Here is a 19,706-nt window from a genome sequence, read left to right on the forward strand (position 1 = left end):
AGGAACTTTTAATCTGAAATCATACAAGGTTAAAAATTAACCTGATTTTCTGGCATTTCTCTACACAGGGTCACTATCTCTGCCCCTCCAAATCCTTCTATCAGACCAAACCTCATATAGATCTCCCCCACCCTTATCACACTGCTTATAAAATACTCCATTGATACTGCAATGTCAGTAACAGACCTTTTTTAAAGGCTTCATCTCTGGGAGTTTTTAGTGGGTTTTGCTGAGCATTTTTCAAGGACAAAATGTAACTATTCCAAAAAAAACTGCATTCTTGATGAATGCAGAAATCACACACAATCCAACCACTGGCCACACATTTGGTTAACAAATTGTGGGTTGCAGAGCAATCCAGGTTGTAGTTATTTATGCAAATGTTACGTAAAAGATACATGCATTTTGAAGTAACAGAACATTCTTAAAGTCGTGGCACATCACTCATACAATAAAGCGCACACAAAAAAGGAGTGCAAATATTAGTCACAATGAATCAAATCTCTGTATATTACCAAATGTCATTAGAGTAGGAAATACATGGATTATCTACAAATATGTGAGTGAAAGACCAATACAGAGTGGTTCAAAGTACAGCTGAAGCATTATGGGAAACTTGTCTTATTAAATCAAGGACCTAATACAAACAAATTAAAAACAGAAAAAGCAATCCCAGTTTTGTTTATTTCTTGATTCTATTTTGGCCATAAGCATATACAAACTTTATGTGGTAGCCATTGCTTTAAAGGGTAATTAATAAGGGGCATTATCAATGCAGTGCATAGGTGAACTTCAGAGCCCTGTGTGAATGATCTGCTTCCTTAATAAGCAATCAGACCAGGTTTAAAATTAGCACCATCATAACAACAAGGGACATTTTGCAGCTAGACAGAATCAAAGCACTTGTGAAAAAACCTTTCAAGTAAGGAAATAAATGTAACATAATGATCATTATAATAAATGTGTTTGGTGACAGATTGCATGCAGGTGGGAGGGTTAAATAAAATATCAGATTATTTTCCAGAAATATTCATTTCTCCGACCAGTATAGACTATAGCCAGACAAAATGAAGGTTCGGTATCACGAAAGGGAAATCCCAGGTAATAAGAAAATAATCCAGGAGATTAACGCTAAGTGTGCAACACAAGCCATAGTTTAAAACAATAACGAACAAATTGTAATTCGACATCTATTTATAGTAGCTTGTGTAATTGCTTTCCTAGCACTAAGTACCCCCTCTACACACACACTTACACAGTACTCCTCACTTGCAGCTGTGGCTGTGGGGTGATCAAAGAGTTAAAGAAGAAGACAACAGAAAAAAGGCAAAAAAAAAAAGCTTTCGTTTCTTCCTTTAGGGGGAAAGCAAGCCCTGTCTGAGATATTTAAATACCTTGGACTGAGGTAGGCACACACTGGCTGTTTACTCAGTTAAATAAGGGCTCCTTATAAATAGGAGCAGGAGTCAATGGAGCAGGCATTACTTCACACACAGACACAATTGGGAGTTAAGGGCTAGCCTTGGCAGGAGTCTCTCGCTCATGCACCCACTCACTCTCTTCCTGATAGGGGCAGTTATGAGAGAACTTCTGGCGACTCATATACCTGCTTGATCCCAGGTATGCGCTGTGCCCTTCCACACCTGAAGAACTGCCTTGCATTAGCTTAGCACTGCCAAGTACCATTTGCTTTGACCACAGTGCATTTCAGGTGGCACGTTCCCTCAACAGCACGCTGTAATATCCAAACTCAAACTCAACTATACTCCTTTGCACACGCTTCAATCCTGCCGAGAACCAGGGGACAGCGGAACCTGGGGACTCTGACCTTTCTCTCCCCCCCTCCAACCAATTGAGCACAGAGAGATTGCAGGCCACCTCAACTGTACCTAGAAGACTTTGAAGAGGGCCAGGGAAGACTACAGCCAAACCCTGCAGCGCTGTGGAGCACTGCAACACTTGAGACAAGAGCATCCTTGTTGCGACCCATTTCCACAGAGCTGGGACCCTGAGAGCGTAACGGCCCATCTGTGAAGCTCATTTCGGTGCAAGGTAAGAGAAAGTAGCATGCATTGATTGTGTGTCTTAAAACTGCAAGCGTTGGAATGTAGGACAGTACTGGTGTTTTTAAGTAAATATAAAATGTGAAATCGGTAATGACATCAAGTCAAGTTTAGAATTGGACATGTACTGTATATTGTAAATGCCTGACATGCAAACATGGATCTATGTGCTGGCTAGCTGCGTTCTGTGACTAAATCTCCATTTCTTGAATTTTATGTCATGCGTGACTTCTGACACTTCACCAGCAGAAAATAGAAACAAGCTGTGACACAGTATTGAGTAAACAAAAATTACTAAAATGTAGTTAGCTTTTAGTTTTTGAACAAGTGCTTTAATAATATGAACCTTAGTGAAAATATTCAAAGATAAATATCAAAGGATCCTGGTGCGCACACATAAGGGGTGGGTAATCTGGTATTACCTGGGAAATTATTTGATCTTATTTAAGACTGAGTATGTATATTTCCATGCCCCCAAGCATTAGAGACACCATCTCGAGCAGGGCCCTTTCAAATGCGCACAGTGATCTTTATCTGAAACACTTGCTAAACATGGACCCACTGCTTAAAGCCTTGCAAGTCTATGTAACCAAGACGCAGAAGTTTTCAAGTCTGGGGGATCCAATGTGGGCATAAGGAAAGCTGGATTGGTTGAATCTCATTAGCTCTTTGAATTAACTTGGGCATTTTCAAGGCAGGACACCTCTATGTGATGGCATGCCTTGATGATACATACCAATCTTGCACAAATAGGATCTTGCATCTGATTGTCACCACACCATACTGTGAGACAGCAATATTGTAACTCTCTTGAAAAGCAGGGATCATTGAACTGGCACACCAATAATTGTCATTGTTGGCACCAATACCTTGTACAGCGGTGTATCTGAGTAAAATTCAAGTGTCCCAACCATAATCCTGTTCCTGAAAGTTGCCTTTTATATTTAAAAGACAGAAGAGATTAATTCATGAATTATAAGAAAGTTGGGGTAATCCCAATTAATCTCAGGTTTGCTAAACTGTAACTGGGCTGAAATAGTCAAATACTAAGTTTTGGGTGGTGAAATGTACGACAATTAAATTAATACAAAAATGGGGACCAACATTTTTGCCCCAGGACATACAATCAAAAAAAACAGGAGAGCTTGAAAGTTCTGAAGCAATATCATTTCCAAGTAGTTATGAAACAGGACACCAACTAAAGCCTTGGAAATATTAACCCCACTTTTTTTGCCCCCACCCTCTTTAGAACATGCTGGCTTTTATCTGCACATTTCAGTCCTGCAGAGGGTGGGTCTCTCTCAGTACCCTGCACAGCAGCTGTTTTCACATGTGTATTACAACCTCACAGCGCCCTTCCATCCGCAAACAGGCGTTATCAGCGCACCCTGCTGAACCCACGTCATGCGTTTAACAACATGGCCACATGCACACACAGCAGGACAATACCTCTATTATTATCATTAATATTATTATTAGCATTTATGGGAAAATAAACGTCATGGTTTCCAAAAACTGATACATAATGTACATTTCAGAGTTACATACTGTGTTACTACACCCTCTTGAGCATTATTTGGCAGTGTTACACACAGCTCCTGTGCATAGAAGTTACACTGTATTCCTACAATGCGCACATCGCTTGAAAGCTTATTCTCTTGGCATTCTCAAACACATCCGATTTACAGTTTCCGTGTCGCCCGCCGCGGAGTAAATGTGCAGTCTGCTCTGGGGGGGTGGTGTCTCAGATCACTCAGTTTTGATCAGATTTCTTTGCAAATAGGCTTGTTTTGTTCGGAACAACCTAACGATTAATCCAGTGTTCTATCAAACACAGAGAAGTTCAGATCCAATTATGTAAAATTGTTGTGTATTAGTACACTGTACATTGACATTCTGAGCTCTCTATGGGTGTGTGTTGCTTCTACCAAAACGTGGATGTTTTGATCAGTAGAATATGTCATAATTGTCATTATACATGACAGCATACCTGTATCAATATAAGAATATGAAATATCTACATTCCTTGACTGTCATTGTTCTAGAAGCTAAGTATGAAGATGCACTGAAGCACTGAAGGACTGGTTACATTTCATTAAATTCAGAAAAATACAGCCCTGTGTAGCTATAAATAGCCTGTGTTTATTACTTTTACTAATGAGCTAATATAAACTGCCGCAAATGTACAGTTTTCATTTGTTACATTACCCTTAGTTGACATTGTGATGCAGGTTTTAAAACGGCTAAATCGATCTTCAGATAATTTCCAAACTTTGTAGCAAAAATAAAATACAATTGTAATTTATGACCATTGTTCCTCTTGTCCCTTGCCAATTTCGACAGCCAATTTCCCAACATAATTATGCAAACAATTAATCACTTTCCCCACCCCACCATTCAGTTGACAGAAGTATGGCTGGAGAATTTTACAAAACGATTTGGCAGCTACCCAGAAAACAAAGATAATACAGTTGTATAAAACGACTGTGGAGAAATACTCATGCCAGCGAAAAGACTAATCCATGTAAATTGTCTTATATTTCTTAGGTGATAAACAAACAAAATAAAAAAACAACCAATCATGCTTTTTTCTGACTCCTTTTGTGTTTTATTTGTTGCAAACATAATTCCAACAGGTCTATCAAGCATGAGTGGTTGAACTAACATTGGTATCTTTCAATCACTTTGAATTTCCAGTTCTCATTAATACTTTGACCACATCTCTAACCACACCAAGTAGGGCAAAAGTATGTTGTTTTCTCAGGTGTCAATTAAAAGTTTTGCATGACACATTCTATGTTTGTAAAGGTCTTGAGCCAGAAGATCCTTCTGCATGCTTAGTTGCTCTGTGTATCGCTTATTGCAGCTCAGATCAGTACTTCTTGGACTCCTTCCATATCAGGATTCATCCAGGCCTACTTACAATGCAACTGATTGGAAACCATTCAGAAACACAGGCATCCAGAGATATCAGTAACCAGAAAGCGGTGCAAATGGTGCTCCCAGGCAAAAGAAGAGCAAGCATTGCGGCGAATAACTAATGAACCAGTGGGGAGAGAAATACAAAATAAATAAAATAAAAAAGCACTAGGCCAGGCCTCGATGACTGAAGCAGGGCCTGCCGTCCTCGTGGGATTATTTGCTCTGTACGCTCTAGGAATAAGAATAACCTCCTTCCATTTCAGTTAGAGATGCACTTGTGATGGTGCAGCCCCCTGTGTTTTCTGCGAGATTGGCTTCTGCTCCTTGGGGTGAGATTCCATCACCGCATCCCTATTGCTTGTTATAGATGCTATCATCTGGAGCAACAGAATTAAACCAGCAGCAGCATAGGTCTTGAAAGAATGACACAGACACACAGGGAAGTGAAGACACCGACAGCTCGGGTGTTACACAGCCGTTTCACCCCAGTGACATTTACAAAAATAATAGATGTGGCAGGTGTTGGACAGAGCACTAACAAAACAACACTTCCATATTTTTCTTTGACAGAAGTGCAGGGATACGGCGATAGTGCTGTCAGTTATACTTATAGTTCTTGATCTTCATATAAGAGATAAAAGATTAAATGGACAACACAGCACTGAGGTGTTGAAATACTGACAGCTATGTGACTATGAAATGGCCTTTAAACGCTGATCCTTCAGTGGTGATGCAATTAACCATACAAGAAGCACAAACGTCAGTAGCTATTGGGAACACAAAATGTAAAACAGGTGACAATATGAGTCAGAACCACACACTTTCTGTTACCTGCTCTGGTACTGGTCCAGGCTTTAGGTTCCCAAGTGGTTGGTCTCTCTCTGTGTAACCGGTGCCCTTCCTTTACAGCCAGTCAGAGGCCTTCTTTGTTGCTTGACCAATCGGCACAGGGCTCAGCTCCACTATCTACCAATCAAAGAAAGAAACACAGTTGCACATGTAATTTGTTTTTCGTCCATGCAAATATGCATAAAACATTCAAATATCTGATTTGGTTGCTTAAAACTTGATTAGGCTACAGTAGGCTAAAGTACCTGTATTGGTCTTAATTAAATCCCAGGTGAGGGACACTGCCGTTGTACCCTTGAGCAAGGTACATAGATTGCTCCAGTAAAAACCCAGCAGCACAAATGGGTAATTGTAGGTAAAAATAATGTTATATATTGTGACAATTGTTACCCTGGATAAGGGTATTTGCTAAGAAATATAATCATTATAATAGTAACTTGTTCATTAGTTTGCAAAACCATAGCTAGATGTTTGACTTTTGTCAATGCTGTATCCTTCTAGAAAGTAATGCCTTTTTAATTCCATCCCTGATAAGCACTATGTGGTCTATATTTCTGCATCTGGACAATTTACAATATTTGGAAAGCAGCCCAAAGACAGTTTTATCTGTTGAAGGGTTGGCATAGATTGTGTATCTCTGAAAAAGTGTACCATACAACACAATCAACATGGCCAACCTACATTATAAGAAAAAAAAGTATGTTGTTCTCAGGTGTCAATTGAAAGCTTTGCATGACACATTCTACATTTGTAAAGGGTAAATAAACAAGCTGAATAATAATGGGTTGTGTGAATTAAATAATTCGTTCTGGACCCTTCTCTCATTTCTCTCTCTTTCTCTCTCACAAGCTTCCAGCACATTCGCGGGAAATAATGCAGACTGGTCATCCCAGCTCAGTGCCCTTTTGAACTTTCTATAAAGGCAGTGGACCCCCTTCAGAAGCTGCCCATTCTTCTCTGTCTTATTGCACCCAAGCCCTTTTCTCCTTCTTTTAATCCCTACGCCCTCAGACAAAAAGGTCTCAGTATTAGCTTAGCTCCATCAAACTTCCTTCCCAGTTTGGAAGACTACTTCCCTGTAATTGCTCACTCATTAGGCCCCTGCCATAGAATGAGTTTCCCTGAGTTTTGTCTTGTTTTTTTCTCTCCACCCCAATCTCTACTATGGTGTCACATTCTCCAGCCCGAACTCTTCATAGTCACTAACAAATATTTTTGGGTGCTGATCTTAATCAGTAGCTGAGAGCAACAGTAAAGCACTGTGTTGGTGTTAATTTTTTGTTTTGTTTTGTTATTTCTGCCTTCAACTAGTATGGTTGTAAGACTGATCAATATCTTTTGAACAAGTTATTGAAAAATGAACATGTACCCTTTTTGGAAATTCATAAAAGTGAGTGCCAGAATTTGCCTAGTTACGCATTAAAGATTACTTCAGTAATTCTATATTCAGACAAAAGAAAGACTGCATAAACTCATGTTGTGTAATGCTGGTTTCCGACACGGAGGAATGTGACAAACGTACAAACGTGGAACTTCCCTTTTTGCAGAGCGTGCATTCAATGATTTCAGCCAACATCTCCTTCATTTCAGAGGTAATCCTTGGCTTCAGTTCAAGCTCTATTGTTCATAACCTATAAGAAACTGAATTTAATTGAAGTGGAAAGAGTATGGTCTAACATTAAAATGTTTGGTTGTATTAAACTGTCCTTCAATAGATCCCGCTCTAGAAATGGCAAGTCATGTTAATTTAATAAATACCTGCACCATTAAGTATTTTAATAGTTTGGGATATAAACATGTCCAATAGGTTATCAAGAATTGCCAGTATTCTTTTTTACAATCTATAGCTGACAGAGGACATATCACCAGGCATCACTATAACACTATAGGCTATAGTCTGAGAACCTAGAGTAGTCTGGGGAAACTGCATAATTTCACAACAGCGGTCCAGAATAGAAACGTCAGAATTCTGCAGTCTATCCAGCAGGATAATAATTAATAGAGAACAAGCCATGGACAAATACTTTTTGATGTAGCTTTCACCAAATTGGGATCTGATCTTGAACTGAAGCCAATCGAACTCAATCGTGATTCACAGCTTAGAATGGATCATATTGGATCAATTGGAGAGAGAAACAAGTAACAACTGAAAGGGAAGGAGTGTGATTCTCCAGCAGCTCTGGGAGAGGCGTTCACTCGGTGACTCATGTGGGCCTAGGAAGGGAAGACTTAAATGGTTTTGATTGAATAGTGAATCATCGGTGCACAGATCTACCAGCACCACAGTGACAGTCCGTTCTCACATTGTGGGACTGGACATGAGCCACTGATTTATTCCCACTCCAATTCCACCACAAATAGTTATTCTAATTTATAATGAATTAGAATCGCAAAACCCTCACTAACAACACTGAAAAGGATAGGGTGATTTGCCTGCAAAGTCCAATGCAAACAGTCCCACCCTGTTGCATACATGACTTAACTCCAAAATCAAGAAAAAAACAACAAAGAAAAACGGATTTTTAAAAACAGGAGGGGTCAAGAAGGATATAGGAAAACAGAGAGAGAGTGGGGGGGAGGCGGTGTACAGTCATTGAAATCATCTCCTTTTCCTGTACAGTATACATAGTACACAACTTTCTCAGGACTTCCAAACTGTTTACACAGAGACAGAAGATGTCTAGAAGGGTATAGGTCTAAAAAAATTAAAATAATTTGTTTGACAAAGGGGAGTTTGGTGGCCTAGAAGAGAAATGCACAAGCTTCTTCTTCCTCTGGTAAGTAGTATAGAGAAGAAATGAAGCTGTGTATCCTAGACTGAGGTATCTACTCAGATGGGAAAGTCTTGCAAAAAGTGTTTAGACAAAATACCAGAGTGAACAGGCCGCGTGCTCTATTCAAACCCACATGCCTGCACTGGTATGGATTTTCTTATTGAGGGTGACGCATCCATGCTGGAAGGAGACTCCAGTTGCCAGTGTATCAGCCAAGGCCGGGCTTGACTTCACTTTCCACACGTCTTTGGAGATGCTTGAATTCACAACAAATAAATAACCGAGTTTGGATCTAGGTTTGTCACCAGTTCCCATGTCATGGCTAGGGAGCAGCTGAGCAAATAATCAGATGTCTGAAGTAATTAGAGTACTCAAATGGGGACAAAAACCGATAGGCCCTGTGGCCCTCGAGGGCTTGAGTTTGAGTCTTGCAGAAAACAGCGCAGTCGTATCTCAATCTTTTTATTCTTTAATGGCATGTCCATTGACTTTCCTATTTCTGTGTAAAATAAATACTTTTTGTCCAACTGAGTGGCGTTAGAAAAAGTCTACCCTGCGGGATTGTATTTCCCAGGCCAGCTTGTCCACATGAGCTTTGGATCTAATTCCCAAGATCTGAGACAGACGCCTGAGGAAATGGACCAAGCTCTAATTCCCCGAAAATGAATATCGGAGCCTTAACCAAACTCATTTAGAGATCAGTGGAGGCCTTAATCCTTTCCCTGGACTATAAGTTTGCTTTTTTTCTTCCCTTCCCTTCTCTTAGAAAAAAAAACAACTAAAATGCCAAAATTTGCTGGACTAATGGGCTTAGCACAAGCTGTCGCATAAGATTGAGAACACACAGCAGGCTGACCAAACTGCCAAAGAGGCTTTTAATCTCGGTCCTGGTAAACGAAAGAAGACAACGCGCTGTCCTAGACCTTTCTTTAGTGGGGGGTGGGATAAAAGGAGGGATTGAGAGGAGAGGGGGATGAAAAACAAAGTCAACAGGCAAGTGAGCAGCCTCTTCAAAAGGGATATCTTCATTTCCTTCAGTTACCTCTGGGGTGGCTTCAAAGAGTCTGTCCTGTGCCACCCCACGCAGATGCCACGCTCATTGGTGTCCTGCTGTCTGGCTGAAGCCAATATGTGGCAGCTGAATTTGGACAAAACCCAGGAGATAAATTAAAGTAGTGCGTACATCATATCCCAGGTCATTCTACTGAAAGTTGAACATGTTTCTTCATATTTGTGTATATTTGCAATGTCTGGCAATTATTGGAATGATTAAATTTGAGAATTAATTAAGATTGACAAATGGGTAAAAAAGAGTAATCTTGGAAACAGAAACTCATTAACAAAGTCACTGTATGTTGGATAAGCTATATAATCTAGTTTTATTCAATGAGCTAAGATACTACACTTAAAATGGTACAATGTTAGATTTAATTGATTTCATTTATTTAGATCCCCGAAACACAGAGCTTCAAGACATTCCAGCAACGTTTCATGATTGTTTACGAGTCAGTGTCTGTATACACATACACTGATTAAAAACACTTCTCTGTCCAAACAGGGCCAGGGTATCTGTCACCCAAGAGTAGTCAAGGGAATGGAATGGCATCACAGTCCAGTCTTGTTTTCAAAGCCCCAGGAAGGAGAAATTTAGTTTTGTTTTGTTTTGTTTTATTAAAAAAACCTGTCTCCAGCCAACTAGAAAGCCTGGAGACAGCAGGGCCGGGACAATGAAAGGTATCCTTGAAATAAAAGTATTGTAACTGGTCCAGTCCCGGCACCAAATCAGACACCTCACCCTCACATCACTGGCTATTAGCAAGAGCTGACCCACAAGTAAAAGACTCAGTCAAATCCATTTAGCCTTAACGCTTAGGAGAAACACCTAGTGCTTTTCTCAAAACCAACCATCTCTCACTCTCTCTCCCCCAAAAACAGAGCCTTTAAATACGCTCTCTACTTGAGGGGCAATTAAAAGCCCAAAGGAAGCACCACAGCTTTATCTTTAGAGGGAAGGAAATACATTTGCTCGCTCTTGGAACTCTCAAAAACCAAGAGTTCTTTTAAAAAAAAATAATAATAATCATACCATTTCCAATTAAACTGGATGTAGGCCTTTCAAAAGATTTACTGGGAAAAAAGGTACAGTAAGTTTGTTTTGACTTTTACAGTGATTCATTGTGCTTTTTGTTAGCTCAGAAAGACATTTATAAATACTGCATGACATTTTTATCAGGAGAGGGTATTAAAACACAATTACAAATGTATTTAGCATTGAAAGCTGTATGTGTATTTTCCAAAGAACAGAGTAACACATTTTAATTTCTTACATTTTGTGCTGGGACTTGTTCAAATTAAATGAATTCTTTATTTGTAGTTATTCTAATCTCTTGCTCCTTTAGCAGGTCATTACAATACACTTTTATATATATATATATATAACATCATATTAGCTATTGAATATAAGCTTATTTCTTTACCATTTACGTAGTTGATACACTTGATAAAATACCATGTTTGTTTAAGAATTACTGCTGTTTACACATTGTGGTATGGTTTTAATCCAATGTGCGTAGTACACAAAGAGCGGGACACAACTGGTTAACTTAATCTGTATTAGTAAAAATTGAATAGGCAAAGGTACTGTCAGAGCTTGTGATGTGTAAGTCAATATTGATTTAAGAAATTAGTCACAAAATTTCTTTTGACTCAGTTGTTTGAATCAAATTGTCCAACAATGTTCAGGTTTTTTCTCCCCCCCCATAACTGCCAGATGACGTGGTTGGATTACTAACCATTTCCAAAAAAAATAATTATCAACTAATTATCAACAGCATCACCTGTTGGTGCAAGCAGAGCCTTCCCACAGCACAGTCCAGATTCAGGCACTGTCAGCACCTCCATTCACCGGACTTCTCCTAGTTCCCAGCTAGTCCTCAATTATTCTAGTCATATTGTATTTTTCCAACAAAAGGTAATTCAATAACAAAGCCTCAATTGCACCAAAAATCTGAAGATGGAATGGAATTGCAATGGCTACCGACCCTGTGAAATAATCCATCACAAAGGGCTACGTATAGGTGGCCGCCATCTTAGTAGGGTAGTCAAATCAGATTTTTTATCCCCCTTGCCATTCCCACAACGACTAACCACAGTATTCCTCACCCCTGCAGTGTGGAGGAGGCCATGGGGAGTGTGGACGCGAGTCTGACCACAAGTTCCCTACACCCCAGCAGAGCAGCCTTCACTGAGAGCTCCCTTACTATCCTGGAGAGAGAAGACCAAGAGATGAAAGTGTGGGAGCTGCCCGACATCAAGCCCCCCCGGGATCTGCTCTGCCCCCCTGAGCGCAGCCTGTCCGGGGTGTACCTCTCCTGCTTCGACATGCTGTTCACTGAGGATTCTGCCTGGCTGGTGAAGGTTCCAGAGGGGGCACATGTGGGCCCCCGGCAAGAGGCCCGCAAAGACCCCGACCAGTGCCCTGTCATCGACAGCCAGGGTCTGGCCCTCAGCCCCGACCTGGACTGCCAGATGGAAGAGCGCTCTCTGGAGCAGGTGCAGAGCATGGTGGTGGGAGAGGTACTCAAGGACATTGAGACGGCCTGCAAGCTGCTCAACATCACCCCAGGTAAGCCCCTCAGGAGCAAGTCCAACAATTTAACAATATGAGCCAAGTACCGAATTACACCTCACTGTAATTAAACAGCAGTTATACCGATGCATCACAGATCAACCCCACTGTCTCTTTGCTGTAGAAGAGTTTGCTCCAAGACAGAATACTGATATTTAAATAAAACAAATAGGTGTGTGACGACTTCATCCTCCTTATGGTTAGAGTCAAGCAATGTAATTTCTCTAATGAATGCAAATCAAATCTAGATTAATCTTATGCAGAGAAGCATGACTTAATAAGGAAGTGTAAAGGTTTTATTTAACTATGGTAATTTTAGCTTTAAATGCAATAAGAGGACCAATCAATGTCAAACGCTGCCCAGGCCTAGATCTCCAGTTTTAATTAAAGTGTAGCAATAAACAGATTATAATGAAATTCAAATCATATTCCAAAACATTATTTGTGTAAGCCTACTTCAGGCATTTCCACACTGCACCTTTTTAACACATCATTCCATACTTAATTTGTAGCAAACAGGCAGGTGTGACTCCACAGGGTCCTTCCACAATCCATCTGGTGGAAACAGTGCCTTGTCACTGATCTTGTTTTATCACCACTGTGACTGTGGAGACCCTCTGAAATTACTTAAAACAGAAACACAAGACACGTCATCCAGTATCAGTCACAGTTCGTGTCAAATGTCGAATAGTTCCACTACTGAAACATTTGCTAAATGTATTGGTTTGGCTCCCCACCCCCCAGGTTTTCAAAAGTCATCTCATTATGGTTATTGTGCTGTAAAAACAGTAAATCGCACATTGCAGTGCATGACCGTGAGAATTGCAATATGCAAAGATTCAGGTTGTGTGTGCATTTAAACAAACATCAATTTGACAAACAATCCCTCATTCACATACAAAAAAGCATGTTTAGTGCTGAAGAACAAATACTAGGAATGGGTCACTTCAGAGGTCACACTTTTTAGATCGCGATTTGTCTTTTTCATATTTCTGTGCAGAGCCAATACCTGTGACACTTGGCTAACCCAACACATTAGAAGTCTGGTCTCATGTCGCATTTAATTAACAGTAAATATCAGGAATGGGCAGACCACTCCACCCTGAGCAAACCTTTCTGTTGACATTTTCCTCACTCTCACAGTTGTTCACAGTGGGTTGCAAAAGGCATTAAATAGGGCTCATAAAGTTATGTAACCCAAGTCAACATATTATTATCATCAGAATATAAGTAGTAGTAGTAGAAGTAGTAATAATAATAATAATAATAATAATAATAATAATAATAATAATAATAATAATAATAATTTGTGTTGTTATCAACCAACAAACAGTCTGGGTAATGTTTCTGCTGGCAAATCTTACGTTAACATTAAAATACATAAAAAAAAAAAGATTTAGGTACACATTTCAAACAGTTCTTGCTGGTGGGTTTGCATCAGTTAGAAGGAAGAAAACAAAGCAAAACTGTCATTAGTAAAGTAAAGGTAAAAGTACAAAGTACCAGCCTTTTCATGAGCAGTCTAAACAGCAAGATATTTTTTTACTGCTGTAACTTTTCTCGTTTTCCTTTCTAACTGGTAGGGTTCTGGAAAAATGTGTTCTGATAGGATGAGAGATTAGCTGTGTTCAGAGTGCTGCTTTCTGACCGTGGCCCTCGGTGTCCCCACAGACCCCATGGAGTGGAACGCGGGCAATGTGCAGAAGTGGGTGCTGTGGACCGAGCACCTGTACCGACTCCCCCAGGTGGGAAAAGTCTTCCACGAGCTCAATGGCAAGGATCTGTGCGCCCTGACGGAGGAGGACTTCAGGCAGCGCTCTCCACTGTGTGGAGACGTCATGTATGCCCATCTAGACATCTGGAAGTCAGGTATGCCTGGGGCCACAAATTGGCATCTAAATTGCTGGGACCATAGCTGTACACCAAGATCACATCACTCCAAGTAGCTGGAAACGGCATTGCTTTTACTTTTAAACTGTTGCTTTTGACACACTGTTACAACAAAGCCTAAACCAGGCCTCTTCAACTGGCCTGCACACAACAACAAGTGGCCCGTTGACTGTCATCAAGTTTGACAGATGGTAATTCAGGCAAGTGGTGTATTAATAATGATTACAAACACGGTCACAATGGCTAAAACAAACACAAAACAAGAAAAAAATCATATAAAAAAATAACAACCACACCAAAACTGCATGGTGACTCTGGCAGTAGCAGCTTATATCCTTATGGGTTCAGAGCACTGACTGTGTAGATATCTTGTATATTCACACTGACATCAGGTATTCAAAAAATAATTGTGTATGGACAGCATTTGTTTTGTATTTGTTTGTGATTTAGAAAAACATTCTAAATACTAGCTTTAAAATCTACAAGGGTCATTATGCCATATGAGCAATACCAGTGCCTAACACTGATAAAATAATAGTCATTAATAATACTCGTGTGTCCTGTCTTTTGATGATACAACGGTAACGTCAAAGTGTTCTGTTAAAGACACCAGCGATGACAGCTTGAAGTGAAGTAAAAACACCTACTAGGAAAATAAATACATAAAAACAGAACTGCCAACCTTTCTCCATTGGAACTGTGTCTACAGCTTAAATACCAGCCCTCTATTTGGTTAACTGTATCAGGCACCAGATAAACATTTACAGTAGAGATGTGTCTGCTGACTTTGGGCTCCATGTGGCATATGCCAAGGCTGCTCATTACACGGCAGGCATCCCAGTTCCAGAATGTCTTCTCCTAAATGCTGCAAGGTTTTGCTCACTATAAACCCAAAGACCTAAACAACCCCGCTGATTTATTTCTTCTTTCTTTGCTCAGCTGCATGGATGAAGGAAAGGTGCTCGCCCGGAGACAGCAAATACACCGGTAAAAGTCTATTTCTTCCCAAGCTTTCGTTCAAAATATTTTAACAAAGTGCAAATGGCCTCAGTGACTGATCTCGGCATGCGCATGTGAGTGGAGAGATCTGTGACTCACAGCCTGGCAGCTCTTGCCTTAAACGTTGATGTTATTTGGGTAATTGTCTGGTGCCTTACGCCCATAACTGAAAACAAACAAAAAAACTGAAATTATCCCTGACCCTGGTTTCCAGGAAGTGATGAGGTGTGGTCAGCGGCGGAAGCAGACTCCTCGTGTTCGGGCCAGCCAATCCACTTGTGGCAGTTTCTGAAGGAGCTGCTGCTGAAGCCACATAACTATGGTCGCTGCATCCGGTGGCTAAACAAGGAGAAAGGTGAGAGAGCCTTTTGAACTGCCTTCTAAATTAGGATAAAGGATATTCTGAAGCAGACTTTGAAACATGGTCCAGCTTCAGTCAAGACCTTACCTTAAGTATATAATATCAAGGTAGACTAAGAGATCTACAATGCAGAGGGTCAATGCCCTGATCTGAGATCATGAAAATTAAAACCAGGAAGCCAGCACTCCTTGCCATGCCATTCTGACCACCACTGCCTGGTCCTTCATGGCTGATGTTTGTTGCTCTGTTCTCTCTCCAGGTATCTTCAAGATTGAAGACTCCGCCCATGTGGCCCGGCTCTGGGGCATCCGGAAGAACCGGCCAGCCATGAACTACGACAAACTAAGCCGCTCGATCCGGCAGTACTACAAGAAGGGCATCATCCGCAAGCCTGATGTCTCACAGAGACTGGTCTACCAGTTCGTCCACCCAGTATGAACTGAGACAGAGAGAGAGAGAGAACAGCAGGAGCGCCAGATCAGACTGTAGTAGTTGGCAGTTGGTCAGTTGGTCAGTCATCCCTGGTTAGAGAAATGGACTCAACAGGTTAAGCAAGGCCCTCTATCCTCTCTCAAATACTGAACATTTCCTGTCTCCTGACTGCAGACCAACAGATTAGAACTGGAGGCCCTGCCACATGCTGAACATATTGCTGTCGTATGATCGTACCTGTTAACTGTGTTAAGGATGAAGTTTGTAGTGTCTGCTCACATGAAGTGCTGCCTTCAAAGGCAAGAAGAATTTGAGATGAGACACGAAGGATCCCTGAAGACAACAGACCAAAAAACTCATCCATTTTAAACTGCCTTCCCAGCTGCACATTCTGCCTGCTCCTGTCTTTCATATTGACTTTTTTGTTGTCATTTTTTCCTCACCGAATTGTGTGCGTGCCTTTACAAAGATACAAATCCTCTTGTAAATCTAACCTTGAAGGACTAGTAACTGTTCCCTCCATTTCTTAAAGAGCACTGTTTAGTAAAAAGCCTCCAGGTATATGGGCTGTTAGTTTACTGGAGGAACTCTGGTTGACGTGCTGGAACTGAAGTTACAGATGACCAATATTCCTTCTTCAGCAAAACCTGTCTATCCTTATAGGGACAATATAAAGCAAATAGGGAAAATACATAAGCCAGCTAATAATGTAACAGAACCTTATGCCCCCACTTCCCCCACCACACACAAACTTTCTCCAGTAGTTATGTGGGAGTTTAGTTGTTCCCATTTTTGCTACAATGAGATTGGCCCTGGTTTCAGCCCAGGGATATAAACATTTCATTGTGTGCACTTCAATCATCACGAAAAACTGGAGACAGTCCCCTCTTATGGGAACACTCCCTGGCACTCAGTGACTAGAACTGTTTTTGGAAACCTGTTTGGCAATTTAGAAATGACTTTTCTTTTTTCCTCTATGTTGTGCTTGTTTGTTTCTGTTTTGGTGTGGATTTTATTTTATTTTCTTGTAGGTGATGTTTATTTTGGACTGCTTATGCTTACTATGCTTGTAATTTCCTTATTACCCCTTTACCCTAGACTATTATTTTGTCTGAATATGCCTGCTGTGGAGAAACACTGAGTCAGGTTTAAACCCAAGAGTAAGGTTAGTAAATAAGTTTAAAGTCACTCTTTTCAATGTAATACCAGGATATCATAGACCCTGTCAAGTGCCTGCCACCTGACTACTATTATCATTACAAAATAAGCATCCCCGTAAGATATACATGACATGTTCTTAGCTTGATTGTGTATTTATCTTATTAAGAAAAACAGGCCTACTCCCAATGTGGTAACAGTCTGCAAACAAGGTATTGAATTTCAATGGGCCTTATTTGCCAGATAATGTCCCTGTTAAACAAGGTCTCCATGACAGTGCCTTGAATCTGTGCCAAATACGATCTTCCTGCTGGATCACATTTCTTACAATATATAGGATACTCGTTCTATTTGCCACTGAAAAAAGGAAGGATGATGTGTCTTTTAAGATTAGCTATATACAAAAAAAGTCAGTCAAAACTTCATATTTGCAAGAATAATTTTGGCTTGAATCTCTGCACATTTCTCTGTAGTTTTCCATGGGGGACTTTTCTTGGGTATTAACCCTCAGAGAGCTCAATACAAACATATTATGCAAAACCACAATAGGTGCAGAATAAAAGGACAAGGCATGGAAGCCACCTGCAAATATTACAAACTTTACTGCCAAAAAAATGCTTAAGTTTTATTTTAGTCCGGTGTCATGTAATTGTTATGTTGTAACCGCCTGCATTTTATTAATTAACTGATGTAACAGTATCTTCAGTGCAAGGACATTCTTTAGTTAATGTTTTAGCTGAGATACATTGTTAAACTATCTTTCATCTCTTCAAGGCCTGTACTGAAGATATGTGTGACTTTCGACTGCTTTAATATGTTCTCCATTGATTCCTGCCCCAGCTACAATGACATTCCCTCACTCTGACTCCTAAACAAAGTGTAGGTGGCCAATGCGTGTGCATAATCACTCGGGGCACCAGTCTATCAGCGTACCACATCCCATCTATCAGATAGCTTTGGTTACTGTAGTAATAGTCTGTCTTACTGATGCCTTCGGCTGAAAAGGCCTTAGACTGTGAACTAATCTGCAAGAGCTTGTCACATTCAATTATGTCTCAGGACTTAAACCAAAAACTTAAAGTTGAAATACCTGTCCTGGCCAGCCCACCTTCACAACTCCACACTGTCCCACCCCCAACCCCTGACCCCATGCCTCCGCTGTATATTTTTCATAGCTTGAATATGTATCTCAAAGTTTGTAAGAGGGTTTCTGTTTGTAACAAAAAGAAAAAAGAAAAACAATGAAAAATGAAGGATTTTTATTGTGGATCTTGGAAGAAAAAAAACAATTTGTAATGAAGATTTGCTGCCTGAAAACCTCCATGTGCCTGCTGTCTTTAATCAATTCTCTGACAGTTAACCAATGACTTATTAAGTTACATTATTGCACTTTCTCAATGCTTTGTACACATATGGGTTACCTATTAAGAATCCATGTCTATAAAAGAAAAATAAGAACATTAATTTTACAACCATAAAGACGGCTATAGCTATGGCCGATAGCACAAATACGCTGATACATCTAAAACCATATCATGGGGGTTGACAAGAAGATGTGAAGTGTGCAGATACTTTGCTGGAGTAAACTGGTAAAGACTTGTTTGAAACAAGTGGGAAATTGCTGGAGAGGCCACAAAGCAGACTTTCACAAGAGAAAAACATAAGGCATTATATAGTAATAGGGCATTTAACATCATCAAACACAACTGTTTGCCAAACTGAGCAGTTCAGATTGCTTTCCTAGGGGCAGGGTGGCACCATAATGGGTCAAGAGGGTTTCAGTGTCTTTTATTCCACCCCAGCACTTACCTACTTAATTAATTTAAACTCTTTATTAATTCTTAGTGGACCAGTTTAACAGCTTTTCCCAGCTCTTCAAGGTGCTGATGCTTTCATCCATTTAGCCCCAGGGCTGCTCACCTGTCAGAGGGAGTTACTAGCTTAAGTGGTAGGCCTATATTATGAAGCTGTTATTGTAACACCTCATGCTCAGTGCTCAGGGAAGTGAGAGCAACTGGAGTCTGCAGCTATTTGGAGTATTTGGCATGTACTGCCACCTATCAGTGACTGGGCTATCGGTTTAAAGTGCTGGGGAACATTCCTCGGATTTACATACTCCTCCTTTTCCGTGCAAGATCTTTGATCCAGGCAATATGGTGTGCTGAAGTTTGGATTTACAATTTACAAGGGTCTCCCCAAAATAAACAAGCAAATAAATACAAAATAAATAAATAAATAAAGAGAGCTTATTTTAAGATAAAGCATTGAACAGGAAGATAATTCTCACAAGAGATGCTTGTGTAACCTGTAAATTGCCCTGGATAAGGACGTCTGCCAAGAAATAAAGAAGAATAAGAATAATAGAGATGCAAATTAACATGTTACCAATATTACAGGTGTGACCACATGAACAATTCCCATCAGTTTCACCTGAGCTCACAATGAGCACGGCTGTTCCTTTCGCAGGTGTGCGACATACACAGTCTGTGGAAGCATGCAGACAATCTGTAGACTCACTTGGATACGATATCAAAAGATGTAATGTTCTAGAAGCACTTATCCTTTTCTAAACTCCACAATATAGAGATGAAATCCCCAACACATTTTGCAGCTAAGCTCGTCATATTCTA

At 40.3% G+C, this 19,706-nt stretch overlaps 1 protein-coding gene across 1 annotated transcript; it reads left to right on the top strand.

Annotated features, from left to right (window-relative positions):
* Positions 1-1,498: 1,498 nt before the first annotated feature.
* Positions 1,499-18,393, top strand: spdef (SAM pointed domain containing ets transcription factor). Its single transcript, XM_066703542.1, has 6 exons — positions 1,499-2,052; positions 11,779-12,233; positions 13,908-14,105; positions 15,066-15,113; positions 15,340-15,480; positions 15,746-18,393. Exons 2-6 carry the CDS (start codon positions 11,792-11,794, stop codon positions 15,922-15,924), a joined length of 1,008 nt encoding a protein of 335 aa, XP_066559639.1. The 5' UTR covers positions 1,499-2,052; positions 11,779-11,791; the 3' UTR covers positions 15,925-18,393.
* The last annotated feature ends 1,313 nt before the right edge of the window (positions 18,394-19,706 follow it).

Source organism: Amia ocellicauda, chromosome 5 (genome assembly GCF_036373705.1).
Source record: "Amia ocellicauda isolate fAmiCal2 chromosome 5, fAmiCal2.hap1, whole genome shotgun sequence".
NCBI lineage: Eukaryota > Metazoa > Chordata > Actinopteri > Amiiformes > Amiidae > Amia > Amia ocellicauda.